At 42.1% G+C, this 17,191-nt stretch overlaps 1 protein-coding gene across 1 annotated transcript; it reads right to left on the reverse strand.

Annotated features, from left to right (window-relative positions):
* Positions 1-7,742: 7,742 nt before the first annotated feature.
* Positions 7,743-16,063, reverse strand: LOC124688405 (probable glucomannan 4-beta-mannosyltransferase 6). Its single transcript, XM_047222089.1, has 9 exons — positions 15,767-16,063; positions 15,272-15,370; positions 14,864-15,116; positions 9,244-9,354; positions 8,958-9,094; positions 8,644-8,757; positions 8,332-8,531; positions 8,005-8,193; positions 7,743-7,902 (listed from the first exon to the last, which is right to left on the reverse strand). The coding sequence occupies exons 1-9, from the start codon at positions 15,944-15,946 to the stop codon at positions 7,743-7,745; spliced, it is 1,443 nt and encodes a 480-aa protein (XP_047078045.1). The 5' UTR covers positions 15,947-16,063.
* Between the last annotated feature and the right edge of the window lie 1,128 nt (positions 16,064-17,191).

Raw genomic sequence — 17,191 nt, forward strand, 5'->3', positions numbered from 1 at the left:
AATGACATCTAGATTACAAGCATCATCATATGAATCTCAATCATGTAAGGCAGCTCATGAGATTATTGTATTGAAGTACATAGGAGAGAGATGAACCACATAGCTACCGGTACAGCCCCGAGCCTCGATGGAGAACTACTCCTCCTCATGGGAGACAAGCAGCGTTGATGAAGATGGCGGTGGTGTCGATGGAGAAGCCTTCCGGGGCACTTCCCCGTCCCGGCGGCGTGCCGGAACAGAGACTCCTGTCCCCCAGATCTTGGCTTCGCGATGGCGGCGGCTCTGGAAGGTTTCTCCTACCGTGGCTTTTCTGTATCAAAGTTTTAGGTCAGGGACCTTTATATAGGCGAAGAGGCGGAGTCGGAGGGTCAACGAGGTGGTGTCACCATAAGGCGGCGCGGCCAGGGCCTGGGCCGCGCCGGCCTATCATCTGGGGGGCCTGTGTCCCCTCTCTGGCCTCTCTCGGGTGTTCTGGAAGCTTCGTGGAAAAATAGGATGCTGGGCGTTGATTTCGTCCGATTTCGAGAATATTTCCTTACTAGGATTTCGAAACCAAAAACAGCAGAAAAACAGAACCGGCCCTTCGGCATCTCGTCAATAGGTTAGTTCCGGAAAACGCATAATAATGACATATAATGTGCATAAAACATGTAGATATCATCAATAATGTGGCATGGAACATAAGAAATTATCGATACGTCGGAGACGTATCAGCGGCCTACTAGCTATGGCACGCGCGGCGGTGCCGGTGCTGGCGGAGATCGTCAGCGGCGTGAAGTCTTCACGCCTCGTCCCTGTCAAGCTCGACTATTTCGATCTTGACCTTGCGGACGCGGGCCTCCCGGCGGGCCGCCTCGTACTCCCGTACCTGGCGGACGGCGTCGGCTTCTTCACGGTGGAAGCGGGCCCTCGCCTCCGCCTCGCTGATGGCGCACATCTGCGCCATCACCGCCTCCTCCTCGTCGCTACCGTGGACGTAGTCCCCGGCCGAGAAGGTTGGAGAGCGCGCGGGGACGAGTTCGTCCTCCTCGACGCTCGGCGCCACGAGCAGCCTCGGAGCGCGGCTGGACTGCCCGGAAGAAGAGCTCTCCGCCTGGTTGCCGTAGCGGGCGAGCTTCCCTGGGGGCGTGAGCCCCCAGTTGGTCCACCGGCGAGCGCTACGCTTGCGCGCGCCCTCGCTGCGGTTCCACTTCCGCCGCTCCGCCTCGCTGCGGAAGAAGGGCGGACGCGGCGGCGAATCACCGCCGCCCAAACTTGCGGATCCTCCACGGGAGGCCATCGCACGGCGGTGGGTGGGTGATTGGTGGCTGTTCCGGCGTGGATTGCTCGTCGGAGCGGGGGTCTGGCGGCGGCGGAGGGAGAGGAGACGGCGGAGGGGAGTAGGGTTTGCGAACCGAACTCCCCTCCGCGATCCCTTTTAATGGGGCCGTGCGGGGAAATGTTCGGGCCCCTGAACTCCGTATTCGGGCCGGCCCATGTTTTCGGTCACTGATCGGCGCGCGTTTTGGCCCGAACCCGTAAATCCGCAGGAAAAGTTCGGTTCTGGCGGGATTTACGGGCTCTGTTAGAGATGCTCTTAACCATCCCATCTGCCTAACTATCGTCTCACCTTGTGCAAGCATAGTTTTGAAACCTGCTGTGGGGCGGCGTACGTATCCGTTGGGATCTGACGATGGTACCGCTGAATGATGGAATCGCTACACCGACATGGATTTGCTAATTAATGGTGCTACACGCGTCGGTCATCTCCGCCATCGCCGTGGTATCGTGACCATATTCGTACACCATACGTAGAGAAATTACTCGTACACGACAACACATGCCATACGGGCTACTCCAGGATTGTACGTACACGTTAAACTTTTAATTTTACGATTATGCCCCCGCTCCACCATCCTTATTTTTATCGTGGTCAAAATTTTGACAAGGGAGGAGCACCGGAGCAGAAGTGCCGATCTTCAATTCATACACCTCCTTGTCCATTTTTGATCCATCCACCGCAACCAACGTCATCTTCAGCGATCTGACACAAACGGATGAAGATGATTCGTTTTGATCTTTTCTGAAGAGGAGTGTAGGCAAAACCTAGCCTAGCAATCAAACACAAATGGATCAGCGTCCATCTTGATCCATTCCAAGCCCAAACTTGATGGAGGCTATTTGCTTGTTCTTTTTAAGGCAAATCACCCACACCAGCCATTCATCCATAGGCATCGCTATTGCCAATTCCAGCCCACCTTGCTGCATATAAGGATGACGATGGAGCGGATTTGGACGGATATATCAAAATCAGATCCATGCCTAAATCCATTTTCCTCGCTCTGCCCCGCCCGCGAAAGTATCCATGTGCATGGATGTCGCTCCAAATCTAAATCCGTTGGATATCCGGATATCCACGGATATCCATGCCCATAAAAATATCCGAGCATAGCAAGCTAACATGAATATTTCAGCAACACTTTGACAATATTTTAAAATTTCAGTAACATTCCAGCAATAATTATGTGGACAATTCATAGGAGTATCAAAGCAACAATATTTCAATCACATAGTATTTGGAATATGTCAAATCTCACAAAATCACACCACATAATAGATGTCTCATTTCAATCGCATGTGTCACTGACGTGTGGGTCCCATATGTTAGTTGGATAACCATTGGATATCCATGGGGCAAAAGCTCTGCCCATGCCCGCTCCATGAGTCATCGGATATCCGCCCCATGAAATCCGTGGGCACAATCAACCCTCCATACCCGTGCCCGGCGGGCCGGATATCCGTGGATACCCGGATCCGTGAATAAAATTGCTATCCTTAGCTGCATAGATCGCCTTGCCCACACACCGTCAGCATGGACAAGAATTGGCTGGACTGGCATGATGAAAGACCAAGGAGGGTCTAGAGAGGGGGGGGGAGGAGGGGGAATAATTGGTTGAGCTTTTTTTTTACATTTAGGGCTTGAGAAAGTGTAGAACAAAACTTACGTTTAACTTGGCAAACACAAAACCTACATAGCTTGAGCAAGTACGGAATAAAACTTACATTTAAATTGGCAAACAAAAAACCTACAAACTAGGGTTGGACTATGTGCCACCAACAACCTATGCTAAGCACGTTAAGCAACAACGTGATAGCAAGATATAGAACATTAAGCACCAACGCTAGCATAAAGTGAAGCACATAAGAAAAGTAGCTCAGATTGATGAGTAAATGAGGCACAGACAGACGACATTGTATCCCCAAGTTCACACCCTTGCGTGTCATACTCTCTGTTGGACCGGTCTGAAGACACTAGACACTCCAAATGTCGTATTCTTATCGAGTCTTTCTACCAAAAGAAAAACCCTCGATCAAGTAAGGGACCCTTAAGGGTGGTCACTGAACCCGTATAAGTTTGGAGCAAGATCCACAACTTAACTAGGGGTTCCCAAGAAAACTTCATAAAGGACACAAGCTTGAGGCAAACTCTGCAACAATTGGAGGCTCCCAAGTAATTTCCATCAAGACCAGAACGCCATAAAAGGTCACACCGCCACAAAGGCCACCGTCACAAAAGCCGCAATGCCACAAAGGCTATAATATGTGTAGGTTCCAAGGATCAAAGAGGAACAAGCTCCGGGTCCGGGTACAAGCATCCCAAGAAAGTCAACTCACAAACTCTCAATTCCAAGCATCATTGTGGGGAACTTTGCAATGACAACTGCCTCACTCTCAAATTATACCAAAGTGAAAAAAAAATATTAGGGAATAAGAGGAAGATCAAAGAAGGATAACATCAAATTTATCCAAGATTTGGATCTAGATGATTCCCTCACAAAGAGTGAGTTTTGATTAGTAGGATATTAGATTTAGATAACCTCTCTCTCCCCTTCCCTCAAATGGGAGAAAGAATCATGGAGGAAACAAAGAGATATCAAGCTCAAGAAAAGTCAACAATGTGGGCAAAGAGTAGGGAAGAAAAAAAATACTACTAACGAATTATGTCACGAGAAGTGGTCACCATCAGAGAGATATTGTGGGGGTAACTACCGACGGAAAATTAGAGCTGGAAAGTTATTTGAAAAATTACAGACGTAGAGTAATAATCGTAAAAAAATTACGGTCGTAAAATTGTGTTGGAGAATTACCACAAAAAGAGGGGAAGATACTATTTCCAACTAATGAAATATTATGGCTGGAAAATTACATACCCTCAAAAGTTACGGAAGTATAATTATCATCAAAAAGGTATGGTCGAAGAGTTGGCTGAACGAATAGTCGACGAGGGTTTAAAAAATGTTGTTGCGAGCATAGAAAAATTATTGTGGAAGGTTAGGGCATGGGCGACGCATTTTTATGTCCGTTTAAGTCACACACAAATACAAAAAGTGGTCACATGTCCGGCGGCAGGGACGTATTTTTTGACCACAAGGGTCTGCCATGCAGTTATTAGTGAGGAGAGAGAGGAAAAGATTTCATTTGTGTGGCTAGGAATGGCCAACACATGGGTCTTTCCTGCATTAAAGGAGAAGAGAGAAGAGGTCATGCAGCCCAAACTGACGCAAACGGATGCGAGGACGCGTCTGCACAGACACATTCCAGGCACATATTTGGTCCACGTTTGCGTCAGGACGGACGCTGCGAACGTTTTTCGTCTAGCCGCTGGAGCGCGTTTTTTTGTCCGCGCAGACTCAAACTGACGAAAAACTTCCATTTGTGTCGCTCCATTGGAGATGCCTTTACGACCCAAAATTTGTGTCGAGGAATCGCAGCGAAGATTAAAAGGAGGTATTTTAAAAAATGACTGCCTCAGAAGCAAAGTGTGTTACTCATGGTAACTACTATAAAAATAATGGTCGAAAAGTTGTGGAACGGATCATCGTTGAAGGATAGAAAAGTGGAGACAGCAAAAATATTTACAAAGAATTTGTAAAAAAATAAAAGGCAAGCATCTACATGGCATAGTGTGATTGGAAAAAAAATATGTCTCTACAACACGGTGGAGCACTGATAAGCAGCGATTGTCGTAAAATTGTGTTGGAGAATTACCACAAAAAGAGAGGAAAATACTATTTCCAACTAATGAAGAATTATGGTTGGAAAATTACATACCTCAAAAATTACGGAAGTATAATTACCGTCAAAAAGGTATGCTCGAAGAGTTGGATGAACGAATAGTCGTCGAGGGATTAAAAAATGTTGTTGCGAGCATAGAAAAATTATTATGGAAGGTTACGACCCAAATGTTGTGTCGGGTAATCGCCACCGAAGATTAAAAGGAGGCATTTTCAAAACTGATTGTCGCAGAAGCAAAGTGTGTTACTCAGGGTAACTACTGTAACAACATAATGGTCGGAAAGTTGTGGAACGGATAACCATTGAAAGATAGAAAAGTGGAGACGGCAAAAATATTTACAAAGAAATTGTAAAAAATAAAAGGCAAGTATCTACATGGCATAGTGTGATTGGAAAATAATATGTCTCTGCAACACGGTGGAGCGCTGATAAGCAACGATTGTGTCTGTGTTTAATATATAGTATAGATAGTATAGATAGGGATTTTACGAGGTTTTTTGCCCGAAAACCCTATACACCGCTCGCGGCGCCATCGAAGCGCTCGGGCCGCATGCCCCTTTGAGCCGCAAGGGGCATTTGGTCCTAGCCCATTTAGGTTGCTCGCGGCTTTTTCGATTTTTTTGCTGGTTTTCCTTTGTTTTTTGTGCTTTTTTGAGTTTTCTTTCTCAGGTTTCTTTTTTAGGTTTCTCTGTTTTGGTTTTGCTCGGTTTTTGTGCGATGGGTTTTTCTATCTATTTCATTGTGCAGTTTTTTTGTATGATTTATTTTTTCAGACTTTTTAAAAATGATTAATATTTAAATGTTCATTTTTTGAAAATAATTTAAAACATATTTTTGTAAATTTTCATTTGTAGAATGAACAATACAAAATGGTTAAATTTAAAATTGTTAATTTTTAAATATTCATTGTTGAAAAAACTTTCTGATTTTAAAAGCAAATGTTTAAAAATGTTTAGATAAGTAAAAGAAACAGGTAAATAAGAAAAGAAAAACAGTACCATTAGATGTTTTTCTTTTCATCAAAGTATTGGTCAACAAAGTATAAATTATATATTTAAAAAGTTTATACCATTAGATTCATATTCAAAATATGTTTCAAATGGTATATTTTTAAACATATATATATTTCATATTTTATTGACCAAAATAATGGACAAAGTAAATTGTTTTGACTACATGTGTGCCTGTTAAATTGAGACGGAAGAAGTAGAAACAATAGACGCATGACCATTAACGGTTGGGAAGTAGTAGCTGTAGGACGGTAGAAGTCAAGGCCGCTATGGTCGCTAGTTGGAGGAAGCAACCTTGGAATTCCAAAATTGGGAGCGAGACGTCATCCTTGGTCATAAACTTGGCCGAAAGGAGGTTAGGGTTAGGTTAAATTGAGAGGGATATTTGACCGATATTGAGGTGGCTCAGTTTCACCTTGAGAAAAAAATTATTGGCACCATATGGAATGGAGTTTAGCGTATTTTAGCATGCTAGTTCACTTGCAGTGGACGAAGTGAGAAAAATGGCTTAAACTTAGCGGGATCTGCTCCCAACACTTCAACGGAGAAATAACGCGTTATTGGTTACCTTGATTCTCACTCGCTTGGTCCGATGCTAATTTATTTCCTTCTAAGGTACCATTAATTGCCATAAAATAAGAGTAGTTATCGCTGTTGACATTTCTAACGTATTCATTTCTCGCATCGTAAAACCTTATTGGAAGTATATAATCATGGCGTTGAACCATCACCGCTAATGTTGTCTTCATCATCGTCTTCATTGTCTCCACTGGCTCCACCACTGTCGAACTCACCCACGTCACCTATGCTTATTAGGTGAGGGGCCATGCTACTTATTTTTGGCGTCCATGCGATTTGCTTCATTGTGCGAGCAACTGGTGCTCCGCGGCCCAATATCGTTGTGATGATATTGCCTAAGTTTTCGGTGAGGGGTGGGGGGCATTGTGGCTCACCCGTGGTGGTGTGTAGTAGAAAATGGTAGCATGTGACATCGTTGTGATCCTAAGAGAGAAAAACTAAACTTGATTCTTAGAAAAGCAAATGAGTCGCAATGCTTAACATCTACCTATGGGACCCATGAGGTAGGAAGGGGCATCACAAGAGATAGCACACCCACCAACCACAAAAAAAGTATGAAAATTTTAGCTTAACTTAAAAACTGGTTCTGAGCACCAAGTTTTTTTATAACATTGTACACACTATAAGGACCAAAGGGGTACTAATAGGTCCTTGGAAAATACCTTGAATTGTTCCAGATCCACAGCATATCACGGTTGTTCGCTATCTAGACTTCTCGCATAAAAAAACTCTTAATGGTATCACTTTTAGATGAAAGAAACTACTATTAATTTTCATATCCTGAATCCTAGGGTAGATCAAGATGGTTACCAATTGCATTGCAGCCACACCTTTACATATGTGAATACAATAAGATAGCAGTTGTGTTCATACAGAAGCAGGCCTTGGATGCACATTTATGCATAATGGACTTCAGGATAACGTGCTATGCTATCATCTTGATAACTTTCTTTCAGTTTCTAACTTGAATTAGCATCTATACTACTGAAAACTGCAGTTACGTACATATTTCCATTGTAAACTCACAAGATACACTATTGACGCAGCTTGTCTTTTTTGGGTCCAACCTTGCAAATTGTTCTATCTTGGTCCTTTTGCTCAACTAGAGACACTGGCACCCATGAAATCAAACCCAACTGCGAAATACATGATCGACTGGGGCAATAGAAAGATGTAAAAATAATCAGCCCTGTACAAGTAGTCGTAGCATGTAGACATCAGAATAAGCAAGCCAATCCATAGCTCAAGGCAATGGAACCTGATAAGAGACGGATATGAAAATCAGCATGTTAAGAATAGGGGCATTGATCTCAGAAGAAAATGAAGTGCACTTTGATTCCCATGTTAATCAAGAGATCACCTGTCTTTGAAACGGCGATTCTCTTTTGTACGGCCGACTGATTTCATCTTCTGAGCGTTTCCCAACTTCTGTGTGACGATCCACTCGTTAGCCCTTCTCGCTTCAAAGAATCCGATCATGAGGGCTTTGGACCGGTGCAATGCCATAACGTTTTCAAATAAGAACCACGGTATAATCAGATGGATTGACCTGCAGTACATGTAGTATACTTTTATGGCCTGAGTGAGCTGATCTCTGACTGCCACAGAATATGTTGTTTTTTCAAAAAGGAAAGAACAGGGTGGTGCCACGATTTTTTTCTCAAGTAGCAGGAAGCAGTGATCTAACCTTGGAGTCCCAACTGAAGTGAGTACATTGATAGCTACAGGTATGTAGATTAGTTCCCACACTGGAATCTGCACCTCTGAAAACAGAACGCTGATAGGAACTAGGATGCTAAAAAAGAAAAATGTGTAGAACGCCCATACAATCCTCCGTGCCACGAAAAAGTTGTATATCATATATAACTTCTTCCAGACCGATACTTTCTGCACCAAGAGAGAGAGAGAGAGAGCGCAAAATTAGAGTTGTCGAATTTACTAAGTTAGCTCTTCTTACTGAAGTACTACAGTTCACATAAGGAGAAAAACAAAAGCTAACCTTCGCAGCAAGAACTTCCCAGAACATTTTCTTTAGCAGAAGTGCAGGTCCGCACGACCAGCGATGTTGTTGGGACCTATAGGCCCTCAGAGAGCTCGGCAGTTCGCTCTTAACCTAAAAGTGGAAGAAAGCACAGGTTACTTTTTTTTCCGATAAAGGAGCATAGCCCCAGCCTCTGTATCAATAGATGCACACGGCTTGCTTTATTAAAAACGAAGTATCAAGTCACAACATATCCAAAATCTGATATGGACTATGGCTGTAGAAGAATTGGCATGGTATGATGGCAATATGAGATTGCTCCATTGAATAACCTTAATGCCACCAGTGTAAAGAAACTCCCAGCCCCGAAGTCCCGCCCTCAGTGCCAAGTCCATGTCTTCAGCAGTTGTGCGGTCCTCCCATCCTCCCGGTTCGACGATCGCTCGCTTTCTCCAAACTCCGGCAGTTCCTGAATACATGGCAATGAAAGTTAGCGTTCCCCAACATATATAAAAAGCAAAATTGCAAAGTGTTTGCTTTGTCTATATGTCCGTATCTAGAAAAGTTGAGCTACTTGTTTCCCAACAGAGGGAGTACAACACGGAGAGATAAGGGTACCATTGTAGCCAAAGAAGCTGTAGAGGGAGGAGCCTGCTTCCTGCTCCACCTTGAAATGGTAGTCCATCGACATCTCTTGCATTCTCGTCAGCAGGCAGTCGTTGGCATTCACTGTAAGTCAGCTCACACGAAATATCTCTTAGCATATGGGAGTTGGGTAATACCCCATACATGCAATAATTTCTTTATATTCGAATTTCCGATTTGGTGCATAAAGTGATTAGATCTACGCAAACTGCATCCATGCTAGGGCATCATACTTTAGAAGGCCTTGTTGTTCTTCATGAGACTATTCATGAGTTGAATAATTTTTTTTCGATGGGATTCTTTTCAAAATTGATTTTGAAAAGGCCTATGATAAAGTGAAATATCCCTTTTTTCAATAAGTTTTGCATATGCAAAGGTTTAATCCAAAATGTTGTGATTAGATTAAACACTTTGTGCAAGGTGGCAGTGTGGGAATAAGGGTTAATGATGATATTAGCCATAATTTCTAAACTAGAAATGGATTGAGACAGGGTGATCCTTTATCGTCAATACTTTTTAACATTGTCGTTGATGTCTTAGTTATTCTAATTGCACATGCAAAAGGTGATGGGCAAGTTGGGAGTTATACCTCATTTAGTTGATGGGGGAGTGTTGGTTCTTCAATATGTTGATGACACAATTTTGTTTATGGAGCATGATACTAAAAAGGCCGTGAATATGAAACTAATTCTTTGCATTTTCGACCAACTCTCGGGACTGCAAATTTTCATAAAAGCAAGCTTTTCTGTTTTGGTAGAGCGAAGGATATGTAACATCAGTACAAACAAACCCTTGAATGTGAGTCTGGAACTTTACCTATTAGGTACCTTGGCATACCTGTCCATCATAAAAAAACTTTGCAACTCTGAATGGAATCGGTTGAGAGCCGCTTTGGTGCAAAGTTAGGACGTTGGCGGAACAAATTGATGTATTACGGTGGCCGGTTAGTGTTAATAAATTCAGTCTTGGCTAGTCTTCCAATATTCATGCTTTCCTTCCTTGAAATCCTAAAAGGAGTGAGGAAACACTTGAACTTTTTCGATCTAACTTCTTTTGGCAAACTGATGATGTAAAGAAAAAATGTAGACTAACAAAATGGAATATTGTCTATTGACCAAAGGATCAAGGGGGTTTAGGGATCGAGGTCTTAAAATTGAAGAATAGATGCCTACTTAGTAAATAACTATTTAAGCTTCTCACGGAAGAGGGAATGTGGCAACAATTGCTGCATAATAAATATGTTAAAAATAAAACTTTATCTCAGCTCGAGGTAAAAGTAACCAATTCACCTTTTTGGAAAGGGAACATGGATGTGAAAAATGATTTTTTCCAGTAGGGATTCTTTCAAAGTCGGGGATGGTTGTTTGGTGCGATTTTTGGGAGGATATTTTGTTTGGAGATACTTCTCTAGCACAATAATACCCGTCTTTCTATAACACCGTGCAGCGGAAGAATGTCCGCGTGGCTGATGTTCTAGCTCATACGCCCCTAAATATTGTGTTTCAAAGGGCGTTGAATGATCAAAAGTGGAATCAATGAATACACTTATGTCAATGGCTAATGATGGTTCAACTTCCAAATGATCCGGATAAATTTGTGTGGACACTTACCGGCTCGAGGATTTTTACGGTGAACTCTATGTATCTGGACTTAATGAATGGTCACACTAGGTTCTTAGGAAAGTACCTTTGGAAGCTGAAAATACCTCTCAAAATAAAGATTTTCATGTGGCTCCTTAATAACAAAGTCCTTCTTACTAAGGATAATCTAGCTAAACCTAATTGGGATGATTGGCAAAAGAATTGTTTTTGTGATTCTTTAGAAATTCTACACCTTTTTATATCATGCCCTTTTGTTCAAATCATTTGGCACATGATTTACTTGACATATAGCATACTGCCGCCAATGAATATTACTAATATGTTTGGTAATTGGCTGAATGAGGTTGATAAAAAGATAAAGCTAGGATACATATTGGCCTATGAGCTTTGTATTGGTTCATATGGACGAGCATAGATGATATTATTTTTAACAGATAAAAGGGCACTAATTTTTTGCTGGTTGGGCGAGCTGCGCATTGGATATCCAACTTTAGGCCTACCTTCTCACGAAAGATCACTAAGGGCTTATGGTTACTGGATGCAACTGGATGCTTGCAGTTACTTATGATTTCTTTTTCCAGGCTACTAGATGACTTCATATTAATAGGCTTCAAAATGGATAGCTTCTTGTCGCTCTTCATTTTTTGGTGGATGATTCATATTTCAACTTTTTCTGATCCCTGAGTGTAAAATTATGACTATGTGGTACGATTAAAATAAATGAAATTTTTTGTGTGCATCTACTGATGCAGAGGCCGGGAATACCCATTTCAAAAAAAAAAACATGGAATAGTTTCGATTAAAATGCTAGATTTTTTATTAAGCAAATATTTTTTAAAGATCTTACCAGATGAAGGGTATGGAAAGAGTTATTGTAAAATAAATATCTGAACTCCAAATCTTTGTCTCAAGTAAAGGCAAAGCTTACTGATTCTCCCTTTTAGAGATGACTTATAAAAGTTAATGAGGAGTTTTTGAAGAGGGTCATTTACCATCGGGAACGGTGAGGAAACATGTTTTTGGGAAGATACGTGGCTCGGTGAGACGCATTTGGATAACAATATCCATCCCTTATAACATAGCACATTGAAAACAAGATTTGGTTGCTAATGTTATGTCCCAGGTACCTTTAAACATAGGTTTTGGGCGTACCTCAACGGAGACTAGAGGAAAAAGATGGCTCCCCCGAGCTCATTGTTTGATGGATGTCCCCCTTATTGGGTAACTGGATGTTTCCGTTTGGAAGTTAAAAACATCTGATTTCTTTACAGTCAAATAACTTTATCTAGATTAGATGAACTGCCACACGAGATTTCTTAGAAAATACTCCCTCCGTTCTTTTTTAATTGACTCAGATTTAGTACAACTTTGTACTAAATTTGAGTCAATTAAAAAAGAACGGAGGGAGTACATTTGAAAAATAAAAGTGTAAAATCCACTCTCAACTAAAGATACAATTTTTATGAGGTTCTTGCATCGCAAAGTGTTGCTCATAGAAGATAACTTAGCAAAAAGGAAATGGGAAGGGTGTAAAAATTATTGTTCTTGCGATCAAGATGATTCCATACAACATATTTGTTTATTTCATCTCCCTTTACTAAATTGGTGTGGCTCCATTTCCCAAAAGAAAAAAATAGGCTCACTGGCGGCTGCGGCATGACATTGCATAGGAGTTGGGCTATGGCTGGTACTTTTCTCTTTCAAAAAAGGAGCGAAGACCCAACTTCTGCATCAATTGATTTAATTGTATTTTTTTGACACTCAACCATTTATTTTATTATTTATAGTATAAAAGTTTTACCTCTCATGGAACACAGTGGGTCTACATAAAATCTACCAGCGGAATAACAAAAAATCAATGCGCTTAAACATCTTGCAATCTTCGAAAAGGGGGCAATGCCTACTGTTTTAAATTCTCACGCGGTGTGCTACAAAGTACAAATGATGATATTTTACCCGGCACAAGCACAAATGATTTATTTTAGACAAGACTAAATCCATATTTAACCTTACGTTCTGTAATGACCATGACGAATATCTGAGAATAGATATTCACCTACTAGGCTCTAGAAATTCTACTTAGGTACGCCTAGGACAAGCAACGATAATACACTAGTATTCCCTATTTACTACAACTACCATAGACGAACGTACAATCCAAAAACATCTATGAACATATTTATTACACATTAAGCTTTAGGGTTCTTCTTAAGATATGTAATGGTACTAAGAATGGACTATGGAGCATAAATGTGTAATATTATTTTCATATGTGTCAAAATTAAATCTATAGAGACATGCTTATTTTATTTGTAGTTTTTATTTCAGATATAGAGACACGAGTTAAAAAAGTCTTTTATAGGAGCCAATTTATCAAAAAGAAACAATTCCTGTGAAGATCAAGGGATAATTTTCGCGGAAGCATATTTCGAAGTATAGAGGATAAAATAAAGAACATAAGAAAATCATATAAACATATTATATGGCCATTTTTTGTTAATCGCAACAAAAACAATTCTAGTTGAAATTCTATGTTTACTTATAATTTAAAAGTCCAATATAAATAATTAATAGAGTTAAACTTTATGATGTTGGATCCAGGTCCTAGAAATGCGTTTGCCTTCCTTAATTTAGGAGTGGAATAGCAATGTCATCTGTTACTCTATTATTTCTTAGTAACATATGTCTCCATGTGTTACAGAAGTTATGTCTTGTAGTAGTGAAACAAGCCTAAAGTATTGTTATTCACATATACTGGAAAGAGATCCTCTGGCATATTCGACCCTAAAGTAGGGTTCTTGACATGTGGGCCATAGGTTTGGTGGGCCCATAGTTAGTGACCCCATGGCAGGTTGTAGTACGCCAGGGGTTCTTCTTCCCACATATATACCTACATGTTTTGTTGTTTGGAGAGCATGTTGTTGTGTCAAGTCACGCTAGACAAATCATCTAGCATTGCTGCTAAACTATATGTGAGTACAAGCTAAACACCGTTATCCTCAAAAAACAATAACAATTAAAGGGCTTACCGCCACCATAACATGAGCATTCAAATGTGATGCTAAATGTAATTATTTTCATTTGTTTTAAAGTAATATATTTATTTAAAAAACTAAAAAATAAATCCCTAATATCTTATCTTCCTTATAAATTATTCTAAAGAGTGCGCTAAAAGATGAGAAATTTCAAAATGAACATACTTTTGGGGCTGTTGTAACCAAAACTCTGGCACCAATGGATTAATTGACATGATTTTGGCTGTTTTGTTTGTTTTTACACATAGACTCTTAGGTATCAGTTAAAATCCCCTAGAGTTGTAGTTTTGCATTTAAGAACCTCTAGATATTCTTTTGAGTGCAATTTCCTCTAAAAAACTAAAATATAATAATGGGAAGACAATCTAATGTCAACCTTAACATCTAATATGTGAACGCAAACCATGATACATATGCTCGTAGTAAAAGCCAACATGTTTCCTAAGCGGACGATTTTTGAACTGGCAACTCAATGGGCATATACTCATTTTTGTTCTCCCTTTAGCGGGATCATCTTAACTTAGGAATCGAACTATAACATATAATTTTGTAGACTGACATTCTCTTCGTACCAAAATATGGGACGCTTTTGCTCCGTGAAGACAAAGTTTGAACCTTTTATTAGCTTGCTAGTTTGTGATTTATGTGTCATTATACTTGTATTTGGAAATACTCTGTACTTGTTTGTGATTATGATTTTATATGGCATGTTAATGATGTAATTTTGGCTGAAAAAAGGTCTTGGCAAATCAATGTACCCTCACATTTGAGTGCCGTTTCTGTTCTACGAGAGCTAGTTGTGAGCAATGTCCCAAAGAAGGACAAAGTGGCATAATTCCAAGGAGAGCTAGTGCCGACACACCCAAAAAAAAAATTGGAAAAAAGAAGCACATATTTTCTACGTCCACTTGCTGAATAAAAAAACACTATAGAGGGTGACTTTGTCACATGACTCACCGAACTCCCAGCGAGCCTGCACGAGCGCGATCCTAGGATTGCGGACGAGCAACGGCACCGTCCGCAGGAGGAAGTCCGGCGCCGGCTGAAAGTCGGCGTCAAACATGGCGACGAACTCGCAGCCCTGCACGTAGCCGTGGCGCATGCCTTCCTTGAGGTTCCCGGCCTTGTACCCAGCCCTGTCTTTCCGAGTCTCGTACCTGATGTTCACCCCGTCCTTAGCCCACCTGTCACACTCGCTCCTCACCAGCTCCTGCAGATGATCACGCCCACGGCCCATCAGATCAAGTTATGCAATTGGCTTGGCTGTGAGGGTCAGCTGCTAGTATTACCTTCGCTCTAAAATATAGCTTTTTAAAATATATGTATTTTTTAAAATGGAGGTAGCAGTGAAAACGACAAGAGCACCTTGATCTCGTCGTCGGTGGAGTCGTCCAGAATTTGCACCGTTAGACGATCTGCCGGCCATGTGAGCCTGCAGGCTGCCCCTATCGATAGGTGATACACCTGCATATTTCACACCTCTGTCAAAGTCACAAGATATGCTGAAGATCGCTACGGAGCCAAATATTTCCTTTCTTCTTTTGCTTATCTCTTGTACAAATAGCTAGCTGGCGGTTTCCTTAATGGAAATGAGGCTCGTTTGTTGAAGAAAAAGCTTCGGAGCCAAGGAATCCCTGCTCTACTGCTAAGTGCTAACTAACCACACGCATCCCGGTACAAAGATGAAATCTAATTCTTGAGATTTTGCAAACAGAAGGTGCTAGATGTGACGAAATGATGTAGATGAGCATTTGGCACACACACTCGACATACGATAGAAGAAAGACATGGTTTGTTCAGAGCGCTCGAGCCTGCTGCAAATACCTAACCAAATTCATAATTTCAGGGGCTCAGCCGTACCTCCTTTTCATTGTACATGGGGATCTGGACAAGAACCATGGGGAAGGCGGCGGAGCCGGTCTCATCGTCCTGCACGATAGGATCGCACTTGTACGGCCTCCCGGACCGCCGGCGGAGCACATTCACCGCGGCGCTGATCACACCGAGGAACACCTTCTCCGCGAGGAGGATCACCGACATGACCACGCACAGCGCCACCGAGGCATTGAGCAGCGGCACGAGGAGCTCTACCCTGACCTGCCGCCACGCCTCGAGGAGCAGATCAAATACGGGGGAGACGAAGGGCAGGACGTCACCGACGGCGCCCTCACCTGTATATCGGCCGTCACGTAATGGACGGATTTGGAAAAGAAACTACTCATGTAATGAACAGAATGGATGGAAAGTAATGTGCTCGCGCTGTACCTTGCATATCGGCCGTTCAGGTTGAGAAGGAGGAGGCGTTGGCCGGCTGGTTAACCATCCCTGATGAGCTGCAATCAGCATTCAGCAGCCATCAGCAGATATTTATGCAAGTTATTATTGCCTATGTCCGTTTCATTCACCAGAGAAAACAACGCACGCGAGTCGGTGAGATCACATTTTCTTTCCTAAAAAAAAATGTGTTCTCCCTTCGTGTTAGCACGTTGCCATGTGACAAGTTAAATACACCCGCCGTCCAACAAGTTGACATGAATGTGTGCATGTTCGCCCTACACCTACGGACGCGAATGGTTACGGAAACTATAAGCGCTGACGGTCTCCAAACGTGGCACCAGCATGGAATAGAGAAGTCCACATTACCCCTAAACTTGTCTCAAAGTTCATATTACAACTCTTAATTCTGCATTGGTTCAAGTTTCACCTCTAAACTTTGAAAACCGTTCAGAATACACCCTTTCAACGCTCCAACAGGTTTTTACCCGGTTCTGATTACTAGTTCAGCTCGTTAGTTAAAAAAACCTGTACGTGTATATTCATATCGTATAAATGGTCGTACGTCTCGTCAAGCACAGACCGCCACAGCGTTGCCGTGTTTCTGCAGAGGCCGCCGCCATGCTCCTGCCCCGCCCCGCCGTGGCCTGCCGTCGTCCACCACCGCCGCCATGCCCCTGCCACATCGCCAATGCGGCTTTGCCGAGGTCGACGCCATGATCCTGCCCAGGTCGCCGAGTAACACGCGCGCGTTAGGGGAGTTCAGCTCAGCTGTCAGCTGCCCTTATTTATCGTATCGATCAGTTAACTTGTAAGCTATTCAGAAACGTGCATGGAGGTAAAGGAGCCAATGCTTAAGCTGTTTGGTACAGAGTGAGCTGAAGCCAATTGATCACTGACGGTTGAACATGTATCAGCAACCTAACATACTGAAATGGGAAGGAATTCAAAACCATTTTTTTTGTCTCTCCATAAATCTTTATGCAGTATATTATATGAAAACACAAAAGC

This window comes from Lolium rigidum, chromosome 2 (assembly GCF_022539505.1).
Source record: "Lolium rigidum isolate FL_2022 chromosome 2, APGP_CSIRO_Lrig_0.1, whole genome shotgun sequence".
NCBI lineage: Eukaryota > Viridiplantae > Streptophyta > Magnoliopsida > Poales > Poaceae > Lolium > Lolium rigidum.